Consider the following 21,113-nt stretch of genomic DNA (forward strand, 5'->3'; position numbering starts at 1 on the left):
CCATAATATCCCAATATTTTTATCGAAATTTCCGTGTTTTTGAACTACCGATATTTTTTTGGACTACCGATATTTCCGATATTTCCGATATCATCGATATTTTAGATCTTGCTAAGTTACTCATGTATCTTACCATGCAATATATAAAGTGTAAAATATTGTACTAATTCATTATATATAAATGATTATGGTGTGTTTAAACTTCTTTCATTAATTACTACATATTTTCTACACTCACAATGTTTGCCAGCTCGTTATATAATCAACTTAAATCAGTTATATCTATCATGCAATGCATTTCCTTCCAATTTTTTGTGATAAACTAATAGATAATTGACTAAATAAACATCCTAAAAAGTTTCAATAAAAATTTCCAAGTTTTTCTTACAATTTCCGTGGTTTTTATTCAATTTTTATCGATATCGATAATATCCCGATATTTCCATCGAAATTTCCGTGTTTTTGGACTACTGATATTTCCGATATCATCGATATTTTATACCTTGGTTACAACTATATGGTAAAGTAATCAAACAGTAAAATAAATCAAAATCATGAAAATCTAACTGGAGATATGCATGCTTTTCAAATCTTTCCCACTTCCAATCTACATAGTTTTTCATTTGTTTGAAATCCTCTTAACATGGACCAATAACAATGATATGATCATCCTCATCCACATGCAAGACAAAACGATGGTCCACAGATCATGATCTTCAATCTTAGCTTGGGCCTGTTTCTACTGTTTGATGATAGGGCATTTGGACCATCCACTGATGTAAAAACCCTATGTGAATTGCTCTATAAATTTTAATGCACTTATTGATCATTTTAAATAATTGACCACTCTCTGAAAATAAAAACCAAATTGGGTATTCTAATTTGGGGAGACAAAGATTGATCAGGTACTGGTAGGGATAATCTAAAAAGACCTAGCTATCATTCACACCTTCAAAACCCAAATTTTGGACAAAAATAATTAACCTTCTCCTAACTCAAGCACTTTAGCACTAAAAAATTCATTGAATTTGATCAAACACTAAACATATTTTTGCTTCATCTCAATTAATGGAACACAAGAAACATAATAAGAAGAAATTCAATGGTCTAGGCTAGTGAAATTTTGACACGCATTTGTTAGCTTTCAATATTTTTCCACGCCGAGTGCAACAGAAAATAAACTTAAAATAGTCAATTTAAAGTTCAAATGGTTAAAAGAATAGTGACAAGGTCGGTATTAATTCGTCCAGTGTCATGATCATCAAAGCATAATTGCAAAGACAATGACAGAAAAGGGAAGTGCAGCTCATCGAATCAAGTACAAAAATCAGATTGCTTGGGTGTGTATATATATATATATTCCTTTGTCTTGTTTTCCCTCTTCGATCTACCTATAGTTTTTCACTCTATAAAATGTTGCTTCGTGAAACTTGTCATCTCTGGCTGTCATCTCCCAATTACATTGTCTGCAATAATGTGGTATCTACAAATTAGCGAGACTAAATATATGCTTAGGTTTGGAGAACTTCTCAAGTTTTTGGTATTTAATTTCTTTCTTTTATTCTCGTAACTAGGAGTATTATTTATGCAAATGAGGTTTCAAGTCCGAATATTCATCATGCAATATCACTGGTATCAAGAAAGAAAAAGAAAGTTTCTTTCTCTTCTACGACAATTACTTTGTTCTGTTCCATGCATACGGCCAACCTATTCGATGGAATTAACTCAAAGTCAGACTTTATTTTATGCAGATACATCATCCCTGACATAAAATTTATGAAAAACCCTAACATTCTCTCTCTCTAAACTTATGTAATGTTTTAACCTATATATTTATATATGGACCTCAAGCTGCCATGTGCTCCAACTCTCATCGTACTCCCAGCAAAATTTATCCAAAGCCCCTCCCCACCCTTATCTTCTTCCTCCACCCACTCTCATATGCCCCCACGTTGAGCTGTATATATTTCAATTATTATTTTTGAGCCCCACCTCAAGCCTCAAATTTCATCCACACCCTTTCTGATCATCTCCTAAATCGATCATATATAAATGTTAAATACTATCCAATACTATAATTTTTCCCCAATAGTTACCTAATCATTAGTGATTCTACATATTAAAAATTTATTTTAGTCTTATCTCCGACAAAGTAATCATTTAGACATCCGAATGTATTAAATATGTAGATGGTTAACATGTTACTTGATACTCACCTTGTCCATTGTTCCATAAATTTAGATATATAAACAATCCGATTTCAATGATTTTTTTTAAGATGATCTTTTAATGAAGGTTTAGAAATTGAATGATTTTGGTTATAAAATTTATACAGTAAAGATATATTATTTGCAAAGAATGGATATCTACATTCCTCATGAAAAGATGCAAGATTTAACCTTATTTCTTTCACAACTTGTTCATGCGTTCAGTTACATAGTATACCTCAGTTACGAGTCATTACACATATTCATAATTTATCTTAACCTCATTACCTAAAATAAATACTAATATGAGTACTAAATTATCCATCTCTCTCTCAAACTGTATCAACTATTTTAATCCTTACATGTTTGTCTGCATGAGTTCTCCAAATCTTCAATCAATAAGAAACACACACACATCCACACATTATGTATTTTCAAATATCTTGTACATAATTGCATTATTATAATATGTCGTGTGAATCAATCTTGTGATGTGGCAATAATACAATGAAAATTTGAGGAAGCATAGGAATTGAAAACGATACTCATCGTCATATATACTCCAAGTCTTGAAAAGTGCAGTCACCCAACACCTAAGTCAATCAGAGATTTTTTAATATGCTTGAAACAAATATCAACACATTAAGTGTTATAATACAAATGGTTAGATATTTAAGAAAAAAAATTAAATTTCAACCACTTGTATTACAACACTTATTAGATAGATAGATACATTAAGTGTTATAATACAAATGGTTAGATAGTTAAGAAAAAAAAATTAAATTCCAATCACTTATATTACGACACTTACTGTACCAGGCCATGTTTTTTCGTCACACGAAAATTTTCTCGAAGTCAATCCAGCTAATAAACCCTAAATACCCATGTTAGGGGCAAAACCGTCACAAAAAATTAATCTAACTGTATATATATAAACACACTGAGACTCAGTAAGTTCATGCTCATCTCCTTCCCTCTTGTCCCTGCTTCAAGTTCCTAAACCTGACAGCACACAACTCAACGCACATCCTTACTGAATCTCACAAACAAAAACATAAATACTTTGTAAACAAACAGTTAGCAATTCTTTAGAAAAATGGGAGCTGTGCGTCTTTACTTAACGGCAGTGGCCATTACACTCTTCGCAGTTACTTGTGCCGTTCAGGGCTGTCCGCCTTCAGACCGGGCAGCTCTGCTGGCTTTCAAGTCGGCGCTCCACGAATCGAAGCATGGGATCTTCAACTCGTGGGTCGGTACCGATTGCTGCCACAACTGGAAAGGCATCAGCTGCGATCAACAGTCCCGCCGTGTTGCCGACATAAACCTGAGGGGCGAGTCCGAGGACCCGATTTACGAGAAGTCCCACCGGACCGGGTACATGACCGGTACGATCTCCCCGGCCATCTGCCGCCTCACTCGTCTCTCCAGCGTCACCATCGCCGACTGGAAGGGAATTACCGGCGAGATTCCGAAATGCATCACTACGCTCCCTTTCCTCCGCATCCTTGACCTCATCGGAAACAGAATTTCCGGCGAGATTCCTGCCGGTATCGGACGGCTACACCGTCTCACGGTTCTCAACTTCGCCGATAACCTCATCTCCGGCCCAATACCAGCCTCGCTCACCAACCTCTCCAGCCTCATGCACCTTGACCTCCGAAACAACAAAATATTGGGCGAGTTGCCCCGAGATTTTGGCCGACTAGGAATGATGAGCCGGGCTTTGCTGAGCCGAAACTTGATCACCGGTACCATCCCGAGCTCGATCTCGCAAATTTACCGTCTCGCGGATCTGGATCTTTCCTTGAACCAGCTTTCGGGTCCGATTCCTGCTACAATCGGCAAAATGGCGGTTCTTGCAACGCTAAATCTCGATTGCAACAAAATATCGGGTCGTATACCGCCCAGTTTAATTGTATCGGCCATTAGCAACTTGAACTTGAGCCGAAACTCTCTTTCGGGCCTGATACCGGATGTTTTCGGACCGCGATCCTACTTCACGGCGATTGATTTGTCGTTCAATAGTTTAAGGGGCGATATCCCGAAATCTATCATTTCGGCTTCATATATCGGGCACTTAGATTTGAGCCACAACCACCTTTGCGGGCGGATTCCGGCCGGCTCGCCGTTCGACCACCTTGAAGCGTCGTCTTTTAGCTACAACGATTGCTTATGTGGCAAGCCACTAAAAACTTGCTAGCTTAAAGATAGATTGCGAAGGTGTTTGTATTTTATATTATTGGTGTGTTTACTGCGCTTATTAAAGTCAAAATTTTCAATTTTTTATCGAACCTAAACGTTGTTATGCGGATTTAGGTTTAGCTAAATTGATAAAGCAGTGTGCATCGAATGTTTGCATTCTGCTCTCTGTAATTTAAACTTATTTAATATTGATATTCTGTCGTCTGTTATAACGTTGTTATTACGACAATTTTAGTGTTTATTTTTTAATATGTACGTAATTTTGCATGAATATATGGAGAGTATTTGGTTGGGGCCACAAATATGTTTTGACTTGTGACTAAAAAGAGGAAGGGCAAACTATGTCGACTCATTTTATGCAAATTGATGAGATCATCGACCATGAAAATGCAAAATGTTCTTTAGGAGCAGTCATCGTCCAATTTTGTAAGAGGAAAAAGATGAAATAGTGGTTTTTTTTATTTTTTATTTTTGCTTTTGGAATGCCAATAATTGAAGGGAAGCTGTTTACAGGATTACATACCACTTTTGAAATTCGAAAAAAACCCTTTTGCATGCATTCATTTAAAAAAAATTTCTAACCTACTAATTAACCTTTACCCAGTGACGGAGCTAAATTTTCAGAGGAGAAATATTCAATAGGACAACATACTTGATCACATCATTTGTTTGATAGTTTACATAAACAAACGAGTCTTTTTGCATTTCGGTTTCATTCTGATCTCACTCTTGTAAAAATTGGTTTACATGTTACCAAATTAAACTGCCCTATTAACGGATTTCTCCTAGAGGTGAGGCCTCCTAGACAAGGAGAGAACCGTGCAAGATGGACCTTCTAGACTAATAGGGAACCTAAACTTGAAACGGGAGGGGAAACAGAGGACACATAGGGAAATTAGGGATGGTAAAATGGGACATTTTGAGGGAAAAAGTATTACAAATTCATGAAGTCCTTGACGTTAGTTCAAGTAATAAGTGAAAGGAAAAGTTATATGGGTAGGATTAGGATAACTTAGTGATTCGAATTCCTCCTATGTAAAAGGTAGATAATAGGTTTGGAAGGTCGTTAGCTTCCAGGTATGGTGCTTAAGATTTAATTAAGATAGCTCATTAGATTTAATTAGAAAAGATAATTCATTAGATTTAACGTACACTGCACTTTGAAAGAATAAATAAATTTCAACTTTTATATTTTGTTCGAGTTAAATGTAAAAACAAATTAGTCATGAAAGAAACAAATGTAAAAACAGATTAGTCGTGAAAGAAACTTAACATTTTCAATCCCCTCAAACGAGTACAGTGTCATCATCTTATAACATCTGACTCCTTTAACTTGAATAAATTTGAAAATGAAGCGTTCATTTGTCACTTCAACAAATCTCAAATCTAATGAGTAATACAATAAAATACAATCCTAAGCACAAAACTTGTGGCCAAATGTGACAACAAGCCTACAACTCATCTATCCACAAGTTTCAGCTGGCACTCCAACTAAATTAACCAGTAACCTTAGTACAACCCACTTGACCATTTTCATAGCTGTTGACATAAACAAATCCACTAATCAGGTTAACGTCACGTGGTGTTCCTTCTGAAAATGCACACATAATAATGCATTATTAAATGAAACACTACAATGCAGCGATCCCGTTATTGTAAGTTGCTCTCACGTACATTTCTCAGACTAAGACTTGATATCAGTTTCAAGGATTCAAGAACATCAAAACAAGACATCACACGTGAAGCATTATTGAGAGACAATGACTCTCCTAAGGCCCAGCTGTACAATTTACATTCACGAAGGGGGGTCCGAAACGGTGAACAGTGTACTAACTGTGAACGCGTGACGTGTACCGGTTGCCATGTGACGAGATAAACATATCAATTTATTTCCAGTATTTCTGATAGCATATGTCATATATGATCTCGTGCTGCCAGCAGAAAACAGTAATGGCCACCTCACACCAAAAATATAGCCTTTGAGTCGTTGCAATTAAGGTACTATCTGAGGTTGAACCTAATCATTTCCTAAGTTTCTGGTGTTAAGAGAGTCAAATGCTATGTGTAGCTGTTTAATTCAAGAGCTAGACCGTTTAGTTGTGTACATTTTGAATCTGTGGCTCAATATTCTCTTCATGCTCCTCAATGGAATACTGCCATTCTTTGTTTGTTGGTCTTGTCCTAAATCAGTATAGTACTGGATAGAAATTTCCTGATGTTGTGTTTTGTTGTTGTTCTGCAGCACATTCAAAAAGAAAGCGTCCAATGCCATAAAGGAGATTTGGAAGTTTGCTCAGAAGGCTATGGGAACCACAGACGTCAGGGTCGATGTGAAGCTGAACAAGTTAATCTGGAGCCATGGTATCCGAAGTGTGCCGATGAGGGTTCGCATGCGCATTGCCCGGCAAAGAAACGAAGAAGAAGATGGCAAGGAGGAGCTCTATTCTCTAGTAACAGTCACCGAGGTTCCTCCATAGGGTCTCCAGGAATTAATTAATTAGGCACCACGGTCCTCACGAATAGCGTCCCTGACTTATAGATTGTTGGTAACTTGGTTATTGAGTAGCCATAGTTCCTGTAACTCAGATTCTAATGCAGTATCTATCTTTAGTTCATAATTTTCTTGTGTCTTAAGAATTCTTGTTCCTTTTTTTTTTTGGTGTGAGGTGGCCATTACTGTTTTCTGCATTGACTCAAAGGCTAAACGTAGCTTAAGCCAAAAGAAATCTCACAAGACAGCACCAAACCTTAAAAATCTGGTAAAACCATGAGCATTCTGTCCAAGTTGCTAAGTAAACAGGATTAAACCATTGAAACCATTTAGAACAATACTTGGCTACTGAAAGATGAGTATGAATTCTTACTCAAAATTCTTAGTATTTTAATCACAAAGCTTTGTGCTTATGATCAGAACCGTTCATACTATAAATCACACTATAAAGATCATCTCTGCAAAAAATAAATTAAAACTAAGGTCGTTTAGTCAATCTATTGTAGCAAATGCATAAATGGTTCGTAATGCTTTTATCAATACCATTCATTTGTTTTTAAACAATTTGATGACTAAACGATCTTAGTTTTAATTTATTTTTTGCAAAGACGATCTCTATAGGATGATTTATAATATGAACGGTTCTGATTATAAACGCGAAGTTCTATAAATTGACAACGAAAGAAATTTTGAGTAGAAGTTCTTGCTCATCTTTGAGTAGCAAAGTATTGTTTCTTGAAAAATAAGCCCCTCAAAACTTCAATTGATGGTAAAAAAACACTTGTGTACGTGACCGTTATTGCACTACAAGCGACGATATCATGATTCCTGAAGTTTATCTCAAACCCTTACCCTTAGGGGTGGGCACTTGGAACCGAAAACCGAAACCGAAACACGAATCGAATCAAACCGCACCAAACGGTTTGGTTTTGCGGTTTTGAAACGGTTTCGGTTTCAAAACCGAACCGCGGCACACAAAACGGTTTGGTTTCGGTTTTGGGTTTTCAAAACCGCACCGAAACCGAAACCAAACCGAAACCGCACTTTTTTTTTTATTTAGTTCATTATTCAACTAGGTTATACAGAACACTTAAACATTTGGTTTTGCGCCGCCAGAACTTCTGGGTTTGCACCGACACCGAGTGGGTTTGCGACTACGTCTGCGCCTCCTTGCATCTCCGCATCTGCTTTGCGACCTGGTCACCTGCGAGCGACTACTTCTGCATGTGCTTCTGCCTGCGAGCGACTGCTTCTGCATCTGCTTCTGCCTGCCTGCATCTACCTCTGCGAGCGACTGCTTCTGCCTGCATCTACCTCTGCGAGCGACTGCCTGACTGATTTCATCTCTGCTTTGTTGTTGTATGTTGCTGTTGTATTTATCAGAAATTTCTCATCAGAATGATGTATTTAAGTAGCAATCATGAACTCTGTTTAGTGTATCCTTGCTCACATTACCCTTGCTAAAATCCGGTTCTTGGTGGGATGAGAAGTTATGGGAACAATTCCATCACTTCTCTGACTCTGTATATCTGCCATCTGCATAAGAAAATTTATGGTATTCTTGCATGATTTCACATGTGGAATAGCTTCTTTGAGAAGAGATTATGTAATATGTCTTGGGGTTTAATTATTTAAGTGGTAAAAGCAAGGTGTGGGTTTCTATAGTTCTGCTCTAGTTAGCAAAATGAACAATCGGTCACCCAAATTTTTACGTTATGACATATAAGTTCATAGTTTTTGCATTGCCTGAAGTTGTTTAACTGCCATCGGTTTGATTTGTTTTCTCTTGTTTATTTCTCATGCAAATTTCTTTGTTTGTTGATGTTTATCCTCTTGATTTGAAGAATTCTTTGTCTTCCCGCGTTGTAGGACTATCGTTTTACACCAAGTTGAGAAGGGGTTATCTGAAGCGTTCTCTCAGTATGGACAAGTGATAGAAGGTGATTTGCATTCAAATGCAAGAATACTGAGGCAACTATCTCTAAACTGATTATATTCTGTCATCTTGTTCTTAAACCTTATTTATTTTTGGCAGCCCAAATTGTATCGGACAGAGTCTCAGAAAGATCGAAAGGATTTGGATTCGTGACCTTTGCTTCAGAAGATGAAGCCCACAAAGCCTTGGAGAAGATGAATGGCAAGGTAATTCCTTGTTTTCTGTTTTCGTTAATCCATTTTTTCCTCAAAAACCAAACCGAAACCGTTTGAAACCGCACCGAACCGAACCAAACGGTTTGGTTTCATTTCGGTTTTGACTTCAAAACCGCACCGCACCGCACCGCAAAAAGTTTCGATTTCGGTTGTGGTTTCACTCGAAACCGCACCAAACCGCACCGCGCCCACCCCTACTTACCCTAAAACGACGAAGAAAAATTTCAAACCCTAGGTGGAACATATATGTAGAAAGGCCCAAAGTCTTATTAGGTTTTTCATAGAAGGGCCCATTTAGAACAATTGGGCCCATTTTTTTCTGGTATACTGTAGTGCTGGAAATAAGTCCAGGTCATCACGTCACGCTGGTCCCACGCTGCTATTTCTGTCGAGAAAATAGTCAAGTGGGATTGTGAGGGTAAAATTGAAACTAAAATAGAATTTTTGAAAATCGAACAATGTCGTATGTGAATTATAATTTAGTATTTTTTTTATTGTTCGTATTATGTACTAATTTTGTTTTTGTTTTTATTAAAAATGTTGTAATCAGTTCTATTTGTACATATTTTTCATGTTAAAAATATGATCAGCGTTTTTGGTGTTCTTGTTTATGTTGTATTCATATTTATGTTCTTTTTTTTTTCTTCACATAATTTAGACTATCGGAGTGATTTTTTTTCCCCAAATAACAGAACGTATTAACTCTCGTCCATGATATTCGCTTTTTGTTTATAATCCTTGTAGTCGTGACTAAATAAATAGACGAACATAGCATGCATGATTTAATTTTCTAAGCCCCAGCCAATTTAATATAGAATTAGCTTGGCTCTCAATGAATGAGTAGGAGTTCCTCGTCAAGATGGTTTGTCACCGATTCACAAAACTTTGCGCTTATGACCGAATTTGTTCATAATACAAATTACTTTGTAAAGATGATATCTACAAATATGAAATCGTTTAGTCATCGAACTGTATAAAAAATAAATGATTGGATACAGTAAAAACATTAATGATGTTTCGTAAATCAGTCACAAAGTATCTTGAAGTGTTACTTCTACTCAATCTCAAGGAGCCAAGCTTTCATCACTTCATATTTCACACCCTAAATATTCTTCATGAATAACAACATAAAGCTACAGTGATTATTTCTTGGCATGGATACAAATGGTCTCAAGATAATTACTAGAATAAATAACCTATTTTTTACCCAACTTCTAAGCTCTGTGATCTCTACTAAGATTCCTGAATGAGTAAGTTCATCCCGCCCTATGTGCACAGAAGCAATGAACGAAACTGAAGCAACGAATGCCATCCCGAGAAAAACCATCACAAACAGTTTGCTTATTGAATAGATCAGCTCCAGCTTCCACAATCCGAACACTACTTATCAGGTCAAAATGTTGAGATAAGCGGTGTAAGATTCGTCCTTGAAGGTCGACAATGGCGCTAGAAGAAAGTTCCTTGGTGTCCCTTTAGCAACAAAGCTGATTGGATGATACTGGTTTATTCCATTGTTCATCACAAAGCTGGCTGCCTGATTGAATCCAGCGCTCGATGACTCTGAACTGCAGACGAGCTTCAAGTCTGCATTTGCCTCAACGTTTTCGCTATACACATAGCAACCTTGGTTGCTTTCGGACTCTAAGGATACTGTGGTGTTCTTTCCATCCAAACCTTGAACCAAACGAAAAACTGAAGTGTCCCTACTAGTGGACATGTCTGCTATACCGAGGTTCTCGTCTATCCCTTGCTGCACCACAACCTTTCCTGGAAGATCAAACAGTTCTAGCATGATCGATTTGCCTATAACATCATTCGCTGAAGAGAGTTCTGTGGACATGTCACTTATAACGAGTCTGAAAGTGGCATGATTAGCAGCATCAGTGCCAGTTTCAGGAAACTTGTCCAATCCAATTGATTCGTTTAAGTTGGCTATGACGAAACTTGAGCTTCCGGACTCTTGTGATAAAGAAACCAAGAAGTTATTATATGAGAAAGGGATTGGAGTTATCCAGTCCGAAAGAGACCTAACAGAGCCAGTATTAATGTCCCAGTTACCACTCGTATGAGCCGCAAGCAGATACGGACCATAAAGAATTGCTTGAACCGAAGCGTACTCAGGCCGATCATCTGAAATTTGAAGGATTTGTCAGTTATGTATCATTCATAAAAGAATGTTTTGGTTACCTATAGGAATATACTATAAACTACCTTTAATAGCCTCTGTTCTTAGACTAATGGGCAGCTGAAGGGTCAAAATGTCACCAGGACTCCATTTTCTTGTGACTGTTAGGAAACTACCTGCTTCACAAATACGAAAATAATATTGATTAATCCTATAGTTTGCACCCAAAATCAAACGCAAAGAGGTTCGAATGAGTGTTCAACTGATACCAACTGCAGAAATAGAGAGGGAACTGCGAGTGTCACTCTCACCTGGAGCTGGAACACTCAGACTTTGACCATTCAATGCTGCTTTTGCACCATTTGAATCTGTCCAAATTGGAATTCGCAAGTTCAACGTAGATGATTTGCCTGTCCCCTGCATCATTTAGATCCAGTATAAAAATTCTATGTTTGACTCACAAGGACACAAGACAAAATGACGCTACATGTGTTTGTTTTAGTGAATCTATACCGAAACATACACATGTTTGTTTATAGACAAGGGTGATTCTTTTATAGGTTTCTAAATGAGTGTCAAACACTGGAGGACGTGTTTATGATGTCCTTGAAAGTGTTTCACAAATCCTAATGAAAATAAGAGAACTGCTGTGCGTATCAGAGAAAGAGTAGAAACACAATTGCAACCGAAAGACTTCAGCAATAAGATGGCAGAAGGATGAATTGTGAACATCGAAAGAGATAAAAACTTGTCTGATAATGATAATGTCAATGTCAATGTCATACATACCTCTGCTGAAGAAAACGTTAGTGCGACTCTAAGGTAAGGATCCCATGAATTGACATGATCAACTGTCTGATTAAGCGCTATTTGCCCGGATTTCCAATCAAGGAAGCTTGAGATATACTGGATAATGTAAAGAGCAGGAGCTTCTTTCTCCTCTTCAAAATATATGGAATCTCCTAGCTTTGAGAATGATTCAATACCTACAAAAGCATTAAGAACTTAGACAAAACTGACGGTCGTTCACAGTGCTTACAGAAACAAGTCAAAATGCAATCTAAATTTTTCTTCCATCAGAACAAATTGAAAATGAGAAGGCACATCATTACGATATATAGATCATGACGAGTTTAGAAAGAATCTGAAATTCCCTTGAAGGGAAAGGTAAGAGGGACAAGAAAATCCCAATAAATCTCATACCAGTGCCATAGCAGCACCAGAAAGTCTCGAAGGGTTTTCCCCAACCATGGTAGCTTCTGGCCTTGGAATTTCCACGACCCAGTGGAAGCATGTAAATCATGACTCCAGGCTCTGTCCCTCTTTGGATGCTTAGCACGCCATTTGTCAGAGCTCGCTCGTAATAATCCGCATATGCTGTTTCTTTGGTCCATCTAAACAGGTGGCGAGAGACCTACAAGATCATTGAGATGTGGTAAAGTAGCAGCAGAAAAAGGCCTTTTATCGTGCATAACAACAAAACTCAAACGATAATTGTTGATGCACAAAACCGGAAGGGTCTTGGAACAACGTAAATCCGACTGTGAATCTGCAAGAAAGTAAATAACACACGATGTATCGTGGTTCACCCCAATGTTTGGGCTACGTCCACACTGATAATGTTTTTCTCTGAGAGGATTGTGAGGGAGAGAGCCTCTGTAATGTGAGAGCGAGGCTTTGAGAGGGTGAGCGTCAGACCTAAGAATTGGCCTCTCTTAATGAGGAGAGTGAAGGGTCCTTTTATAGAATAAGGGCTATCGTGTAAGATATATAAGGTACGCCAGCACCAGTTCTAGCTTTATGAAATGAAATAAACTTGAATTTAAAATCAATCAATCAATTCCCGCATAACTTATAAAAAATCCTTCAGCCTTGAGAACGATTACAATGGGCATACCTTCAGCATGTTATAAGTTGTGCACGACTCCTCGTTCTCAGTTTGTAGAGTGCTCGCCAACCTTTTAGGGTTGGACCTGTTCACAAGTTGAGGAAAGCAAATCCAAACAATTTGGGATCCATGTTAAGACTTTATAAGTACTTATCCTCAAAGTAGTACTGGGATTCAGGCAAAAGGAAGAGCTTATTATGAATGAGCTGAAAATGAAACATCAATATCTGAATTTTAGTACCAGAACTCGCTCACTGATGTCCCTCCGGTTGCATAGCTGTGAGAAGAGTTAACAATGTTCATAAAGAAAGTACTCATTTCCTGAAAATTTCAGATTTTTTTTATAAATGTCAGAATAAACAACCCTTCACAAATACTAATGATGTAGTCACTAAGGAAATAGAAAAAATGGTAATCAAATGATTAAAAATCGCAAGAGCAATACCATTTACAAAAAGATAAGTAACATCCATACAAACTCGCATGGTGATCATGTGCAAGGAACATAAACCGTAGAAAGGATCTTAGGTTTTGTTGATAATCGTTGTTCAGATACTCTAAAAGATGAATAAATCATTTACCTTATAAAGTGGATCACCAGTGACTTCATATCGCATTTGAGCACCGATAACAATTGGAATATGCGTGTTAGCGTGAAAACCAGATATGTCATCAGCCTGCAAATATCAAAACTACTTGATGAGAGGGATTCCAAAATATAAGGTTCAGAGAAGCTAGAAATTAGCTGTCATAGCTGGTGTTTACCAACGGGAAGAGAAAGGAAAACAAAATCTGCATGAAACCTAGGGTCAAGCTAGACATACTGAACCGAAAATAATGGTTACCTGCACTGCCAGCACTCCCAGAAAACATGGTTTGTCGAAAAGATGAGCCAACAATAAATGCTTTGCATCTCCCTGCGCATGGTAACAAGAAAGGTCAATGCCACAACTCTAATGTTCAAAACACTAAAAGTCTATAAAGTAGTTCACATATCAATGGAAACTAGAGTTCTGATGTGGTTGCCATCGAAATAGTAAATTCCATGAAACTTCTACACGGGCTTTTTCCTAATGTTTAGAACAGGGCATATGACATACATGAGCTGTTTTATCTCCCAAATACCATATTTTCAAAGAAAGGTCCTAACAAATAAGAATGGTAGTTCCTACTACTGCTAATTCCAACCAGGTCAAAGACAGAATTAACTGTCTGCACAAAAAATGAACAATCTAAAAGATGAGCCAAGAGTACATTATAATAAATCTTACATACCGTTATAGCATATAGCTTATAAAGAACATCATTCATCCCACCAGTTTCTTCATTGAGTGCAGTATAATGCCTTTCTACACTGTACTTGGATATCACATTCTGAACACGGTTGTAGAAGTACTCAACCATCCATGTGACCATTTTTAACGCTTGAGCATTATCAGCAAATATATACTGATCCAATAGGCCTGCCAATATCTGTCGAAGTAGACAATTCAGAAAAGCTAATGATGCATCCCTTCGAATCAAAACGAAGTACTGGCAATAGATAATAAACTAAGTAGATTCTACCTTGTGAATGGTGTAATAAGGAGCCCAGACAGGCTTAACAGCTTCAAATCGATCAAATTCTTCAGATGGAAAGGCAGAAAGATATCCGCTGCCAATTTTTTTCTGACAAAGAGAGAGACTGTCCACCAGTGCCGACATTTTATCTTTGACGATCTGATTATGAGTGCTAGCCCACATTTGTGCTGTTGCACTCAAGTAATGCCCTTCAAAATAAAAAAGCAAGACATTTATACACCTCCACACAACCCGAATTTTCAAAAAATAAAATCGCAATTGAAAACAACTCCATTGCTGAATTTCAGTTATATATCAGAGACCAAGGCAGTAGAACGTGGAGGCAGGGAATGCCTCTATAGTATATCAGTCGTTCCCCAAAATAATCGGAACAATGTGCAAGTGTTCTCCAAACTAAAATTGAAGTAAACACAGTCACATTGTATAGATATGAGAAGACAATATCAATGAAGAAATGTATTAACATGTAAGAACAGAGAAATTAGACTAAAGATATGATCAAAAGGCTTAACAATGTTGACAGAGAAAACAAAGGGAATGAGTTAACAAATAAGACTAACCTACGAAATGACCCCGAAGCTCACAAGTCGGGTCCTCCCAACCCTTATATGGTGTTCCAGGGGTTGGCAAACCCGCTGTCTGACGAAAGTTCCAAATTAAACTATCTGAATCCAACATCAATAAGTACTCCAAATTTGTTTGCTGTGCCCTTCCATGTTGTGAAGTTGGATGCAACCTCACATCATGCAATGGCACTTCCTTAAGAAAACCTCCGGAGGCCTCAAAACCGCCAGAAGTTTTCATTTTCCGGTACATCATTCCCCATTCAACTTCATCTTCTTCCCTCAGTATCTTTCTTGGGAGCAAATCCATCCACGCCGAATCATCGGTAGGTATCAAGTGGTAGTATGAGAATATTTCCTCCTTGAGTGTCTCATTGTGGGAAGATAAGAGGTCATACCGGTAAGTATGTGATGAAAGCTGAGTAGGGATGTTTGTACATTCCTTCCCCACAGCAAAACCACATAGAAGAAGGATTACAAACACAGCTAACAAATCAATAAACACAAAGCCCTTCATTTTCATCAAAACCCCAGATTAAAATGATCCCAATATGATTGAAACCAAGTAAATAAACACCAAAAACACCCCCACTAAGCAGTCAAAATTCAGTCCACAAACTTCACATTCAACTGCCAATATAAAAACAATAAAACTTTACCAAAACCAAACAATTAAAACCTCTGGAAGTCACAAAATAATCAAAGTGTTAAATTTTTAACAAAAACCCAACAAAGAAATTCTCTGAAAGTCACAACTTCAATAACATTAGAGTACAAAGCACCAGAAAACAGGCAGTTTGAGCTCAAAAGCCCAATTGAATAAAATCAAAGCATCTGTTTTTTGGCAAAACCCAGAAGACAACTCACTCCAAATTCAGGGAACAACTGTATAATTTATAAAGGAGAGAGAAGGAACAAGAAAAAGTTAAAAACAGAAGCACATGTGGGAGTGAGAAGGTGAGAGTGCGTGGCTAATCTTCTATTTATACACACACAGAAAGTAGAGAGAGAGAGAGAAAGAGAGAGGCTAGAGTCCAAGATTGCAATCTATATCAAAAACCAAAACCATCCCGTGAAAGCTAAGAAATGGTCATTATTTGGGTAAATTTAATTTGGAATATTTTCAGAGGAATAATTCTACAGAATTTATATATATATATATATATTTACTATATCTATCTATATATACACAGTTACACAGAGATATAGAGAGAGGGAAGTGAGGTGAAGATCACGGATACGGTGTCGTGTTTTGAGGCGGGTTTGACCGAGCGAAGGTTGGGGGTTTGATGGCCATCGGAAATGTCCCCGTGGAGTAGAAGAAAGCAGCACCAACAGATGGCCTTCTTTTCGCTCTCTTTTCAACTGAAATTTCAACCGTCTACTTTCCGTCCTTATTTATTTTACTCATTATTTATATTTATATTTTTTATAATTTCTATCCTTCTGAACTTTTATTTAAAGGAACTGTAACGAGTAGTTTTTGGTACTGTTTACTTTAATGAAAAATCATATTTTTACACTAAAAAATCAATCCTGATATTATTCATTTTATACTTTATTTTGTCCTTATCGTTAAAACTTAATTTTTTTCAAACATTTTTTATTAGTTTTCTTTTTATTTAAGTCAATTATTTCTCGGGTAAATTATATTTTACCCCCCTCAGGTTTGGGGTCGATTTTAATTCTTTACAACATCTTTAAAACATTTCAATTTCATACATTTACTTTTCATTTTATTTCAATTTTATACATCCATTAGAAAATCCATTAAGTGATGATATGGATGCCAAATTTTTTTTTATGCATTTAAAATATTATAATAAATTATCCTATTTAAAAAAAATAAAAAAAAAACCATCTTCTTCCCAAGCACACCCATCCCACCCTACCCCCACACCACCCTACCCAAAACCCACCCTCGGGCACCGGAACGCCATGTCCTGGGAGGACGAAATCGTTATGTGCGATGTCACCCATGCAGACCTCGTCGTCGCTGACCGCATTGGCCGTAAAGTCGCGTCGCAACTCGATCTTGAAGAAGCCCTAGAAGCTTCCTGATACGCTAGTGTGCAGGTGTTTGTGGGTAGGGTGGGGGGGTTGCAGGACAGGTGGGGTGGGATGGGTGTGCTTGGGGAAGAAGATGGCTTTCTTTCTTTTTTTTTCTTTTTTTAATAAGATAAATTATTATAATATTTAAAATGCATAAAAAATTATTTTTTTGCCACGTGGCAAAAATTTGGCATCCACATCATCACTTAAAGGATTTTCTAACGGATGTATGAAATTGAAATAAGATGATAAGTAAATGTATGAAATTGAAATGTTTTAAAGATGTTATAAGGAATTGAAATTGACCCCAAACCCAAGGGAATAAAAAGTAATTTACCCTTATTTCTCTATTGTTTGATTGCTCAAAATTACATGAAATTTTTTATCCACATTTGTACTTAAAAGGATAAAAAAATTCTTTTCATTTACACTTAATAATTCACAATTCAAACATGCACTTTCCTTTCTTTTTTGTGAAAGCTTTTGGACTTTTTTTTTTTTTTTTTTTGAGAAAAAGTTTAGAGGGAGGGGTGCCCACCCTATCCCAAAATTAGAGTATACCACAAATTTCTTTAAAGACTTACAGAGAGAGTTTTAGTCTCTCTTTCCTTTGTATTTTACAAATTGTCCACTAAGAAAGATTGTCGACAACAAGACTCAATCTAAACCTTAATTTAGCAAGGAGAACGATCCTTACTACAAAATAGCTTTCATTATTTTTCACTAGCATATGGGCACACACAAAGTGTGTGAGAAAATTTTTTATTTTTGGTTTTGAAATGGAATGAGAGAGGAAGAGAGTGATAGAGAATGTGGGAGTGGAAAGTTTTTTTTTTTTTTAATTTTTTTATTATAGATATGTTAGGATTACATGTAGATGAGGCTTTGAATAAAAAAACAGTAAAATTTGGTTGTGTGAAATTACATTTCTGCCCCATATTTCTTATTCATGTTCTGTTTTAATTAGAGGGTTAAACTGCTAATTTCATAAGGTTTTGGTTGACAATAAGTGTTTTATTAATTAGTAGAGATATATTTTGGCTGTTCATGTGGTGTGAATAATGTCCATGTCCATCAACAACCAAGAAAAGGATCCTCCCCGGATCCTTTTTACAGGGATCATAGGATCCCGTAATCGTGACCACTTATTGTACATTATTAACTACATTGCAAAGATAAAAGATTGGTATAGAGGAAGAGGACAGAGAGAAGCAAGAGAGATTTTAGAGAAAGAGTTTAGAGAGAAATAGGTTTTGTATTGACTTACTGAAATGAAGGTTACACATACTATTTATAAAGAAATCCTAACTACTTTAACCAAATACTAACTACCTAACTATATTACTAACTGTATTACATTTGTACCCTTAATACTCCCCCTCAATCTCAACTGGGGTATCCCAGTGTGAGATTGCAGCAGATTCGCAAATAGCAAACACCGAAATATGGATAAATGGTTCAGTTTTTTCTCAACTGCAGTCTCCCACTATGGTGCCACAACTGACAGTTCAAAGTTTTTCTTAACTGGTCTGGCCCTAACTTTTGCAGACTTCCAAAACAACAGATGCAAGACAGCATCATTATGTTTACATATGTCATCAATAAGTCTCTGATCTTCACGTAGGTTTTCGTCATACACAACTTCTTGTTCTTCTAGATCAACAAACTCTTTACTTTTAACAAACACAACACAGCAAACTCTACAATCCTGCAAGCTTCAAGCTTTCAGCAATGGAGAACAAATGAATACCACTGGCATTGCATTAAGGTCAATGCCGCTCTTGCACTCCTGATCTTGATTAGTTCCACTGATCGTCTTATTGCTTTCATCAAAGTGCACATGAGAACTACTTTTCCTTGCTATCTGGTTCTCCGGTTTCTCCTTCAATTCTCGGGTTGGATGATCTCTCTTGTTCGCGCACCTCAGATTCGTTTTAAGCTAGCAAAGAACAACCCCCTGCAAACCAAGCCTTTCAACAGCTACAACTCTAATCAACTAATCTTTACAGAAAACATGGCTTCGTGCCCACAAACTTCAACCAACTAATCTATACAAAAAACATGGCTTCGTGCCGCAAACTTCAATCAACTAATCTATACAGAAAACATGGCTTCGTGCCGCAAACAAACAGTAACTGGCTTCGTGCCGCAAACAAACAGTAATGGCTTTGTGCCCAAAGAAACAAACTTGAAATGGCTTCGTGCCGCAAACAAGGAATAATGGCTTCGTGCCTCAAAGAAATCAATCGACTACTTCACAAAATCAAAGAAACATACACTTTTGCAGGGAATTGGCAGCTCCACCAGATCATCAAAGTAGTGGAACAGAGAACAGAACATGGATCAAATAACACCAGAGAAGCACAGAGAGCTGATATGCAAACAACACCAAGAAGAAACCATAATCCAAAATCTGCAGATCCAAGAATGTAGCATATATCACCTCAAATCAGGAATACCAGATCCAGAAAAACCTTATCGGAATATATTGTGCACAACCCAAGCGTATGAGATATATGAACAATATCACCTTATACGAATCAAATCTTTGAACGCAACTCACGAACAATCCGTCGAACACCTTTGTAGCCCAACCCTGATTAACATCGCTAAGATCCAAAGCTACGGTCCAAGAACACCGTGAATCGAAATCGGTCAGTCAAGAAACAGATTCGAGTACCACACTTTTTCTCTTAGACTTTTCTTCGAACATCGTGTGAACATGACTTAAGGTACTTACTTGCCGACTTTCTTAGCAAGATTATCGTAGAAGACGAACGGTTTCTCGGTGTTGGAGACCTAAATTCTGAGGAACACTCCAAGATCGTCGAGCAGTGTGAGGCCGGTGCCAGGGTCGAGTTGCTCACTGCTGATGATCGGGCGGCTGTGCTTCTCGTCGTCGCCGTCGAGATGAAGAAGGTATTCTGAAGGTGAAGGAAGAGGAGAGGAAAAATCCAGAGACCCAAAAGTAAAAAAAAAAAACTATGCATACGGAAGCATAAACGATCAAATACACGAAAACGAAAGAAAGTAATGAAGAAAGATAGAAGAAGAATCGACCACCAAGATCCATGGCGTGAGCCTTGGTGGCTCTGATACCATATTAACTACATTGCAAAGATAAAAGATTGGTACAGAGGAAGAGGACAGAGAGAAGCAAGAGAGATTTTAGAGAAAGAGTTTAGAGAGAAATAGGTTTTGTATTGACTTACTGAAATGAAGGTTACACATACTATTTATAAAGAAATTCTAACTACTTTAACCAAATACTAACTACTTAACTATATTACTAACTGTATTACATTTGTACCCTTAATATACATCGTGTGAATTTAATTTTAAATTTTAAATTTTAAAATGATTTCTAATTGCATGATGTACACTGAACGGTCACAATCACGAATATCCTTTTTCCCAACAACCATATATGCTGTGAACAAGTCAAGGGTGCCTCAATAGTTGGAAGGTAAAAGAAGACAAGAGAAAGATTAAATTAATTACATTAACTAATGATATTTTATCACAATGCTAATCAATCAATCAATCAACAATTTTTAATTTGGAAGCATGAATGTTGAATGGTCAAACAGATGATTCCAATCATCTGTAATATTGGTGATCGACATAGGAATGGAGAGAGATGAAAAAATGATTATAAAAAAAAGGTATAATAAGAAAGGTAAGTAACATTATGTTAACTTCTTATTATGCTCAAATTTGTTGAAAGTATTATTGGAAAAGATATTTGAAGTGGTTCCTGCAAAAATGTTAGAATTCTAAAGTTAATTTTATTAAAAGTGTTTTCAATCATTTTAAAATCATTTACGAATGAGCTGTATAATTAATTATGTAG

The 21,113-nt window shown here is 37.0% G+C and overlaps 2 protein-coding genes and 2 long non-coding RNA genes across 5 annotated transcripts; 3 read left to right on the forward strand and 1 right to left on the reverse strand.

Annotated features, from left to right (window-relative positions):
• Window positions 1-3,138: 3,138 nt before the first annotated feature.
• Window positions 3,139-4,621, forward strand: LOC126616252 (DNA damage-repair/toleration protein DRT100-like). Its single transcript, XM_050284269.1, has one exon. The coding sequence runs from the start codon at window positions 3,304-3,306 to the stop codon at window positions 4,405-4,407; it is 1,104 nt and encodes a 367-aa protein (XP_050140226.1). The 5' UTR covers window positions 3,139-3,303; the 3' UTR covers window positions 4,408-4,621.
• A 1,635-nt stretch (window positions 4,622-6,256) lies between these two features.
• Window positions 6,257-7,027, forward strand: LOC126616260 (uncharacterized). Its single transcript, XR_007621076.1, has 2 exons — window positions 6,257-6,407; window positions 6,652-7,027. It is a non-coding gene; the product is annotated as an uncharacterized LOC126616260 (long non-coding RNA).
• Window positions 7,028-8,124: 1,097 nt separating this feature from the next.
• LOC126616261 (uncharacterized) lies at window positions 8,125-9,036 on the forward strand. Its single transcript, XR_007621077.1, has 3 exons — window positions 8,125-8,259; window positions 8,770-8,840; window positions 8,936-9,036. It is a non-coding gene; the product is annotated as an uncharacterized LOC126616261 (long non-coding RNA).
• A 1,008-nt stretch (window positions 9,037-10,044) lies between these two features.
• LOC126616245 (uncharacterized) lies at window positions 10,045-16,538 on the reverse strand. 2 transcript variants are annotated; one of them, XM_050284257.1, is made up of 12 exons: window positions 15,206-16,538; window positions 14,631-14,833; window positions 14,340-14,537; window positions 13,910-13,981; window positions 13,646-13,741; window positions 13,306-13,385; window positions 13,074-13,149; window positions 12,380-12,590; window positions 11,966-12,162; window positions 11,488-11,593; window positions 11,263-11,355; window positions 10,045-11,181 (listed from the first exon to the last, which is right to left on the reverse strand). In XM_050284257.1, exons 1-12 carry the CDS (start codon window positions 15,729-15,731, stop codon window positions 10,439-10,441), a joined length of 2,601 nt encoding a protein of 866 aa, XP_050140214.1. In that variant the 5' UTR covers window positions 15,732-16,538; the 3' UTR covers window positions 10,045-10,438. The 2 variants fall into 2 exon arrangements, with proteins under 2 accessions (XP_050140214.1, XP_050140215.1); XM_050284258.1 differs by having other exon boundaries at window positions 11,263-11,352; window positions 15,206-16,536.
• Window positions 16,539-21,113: the final 4,575 nt, after the last annotated feature.

The sequence above is a fragment of the Malus sylvestris genome, chromosome 3 (assembly GCF_916048215.2).
Source record: "Malus sylvestris chromosome 3, drMalSylv7.2, whole genome shotgun sequence".
In the NCBI taxonomy this organism is placed as follows: Eukaryota; Viridiplantae; Streptophyta; class Magnoliopsida; order Rosales; family Rosaceae; genus Malus; species Malus sylvestris.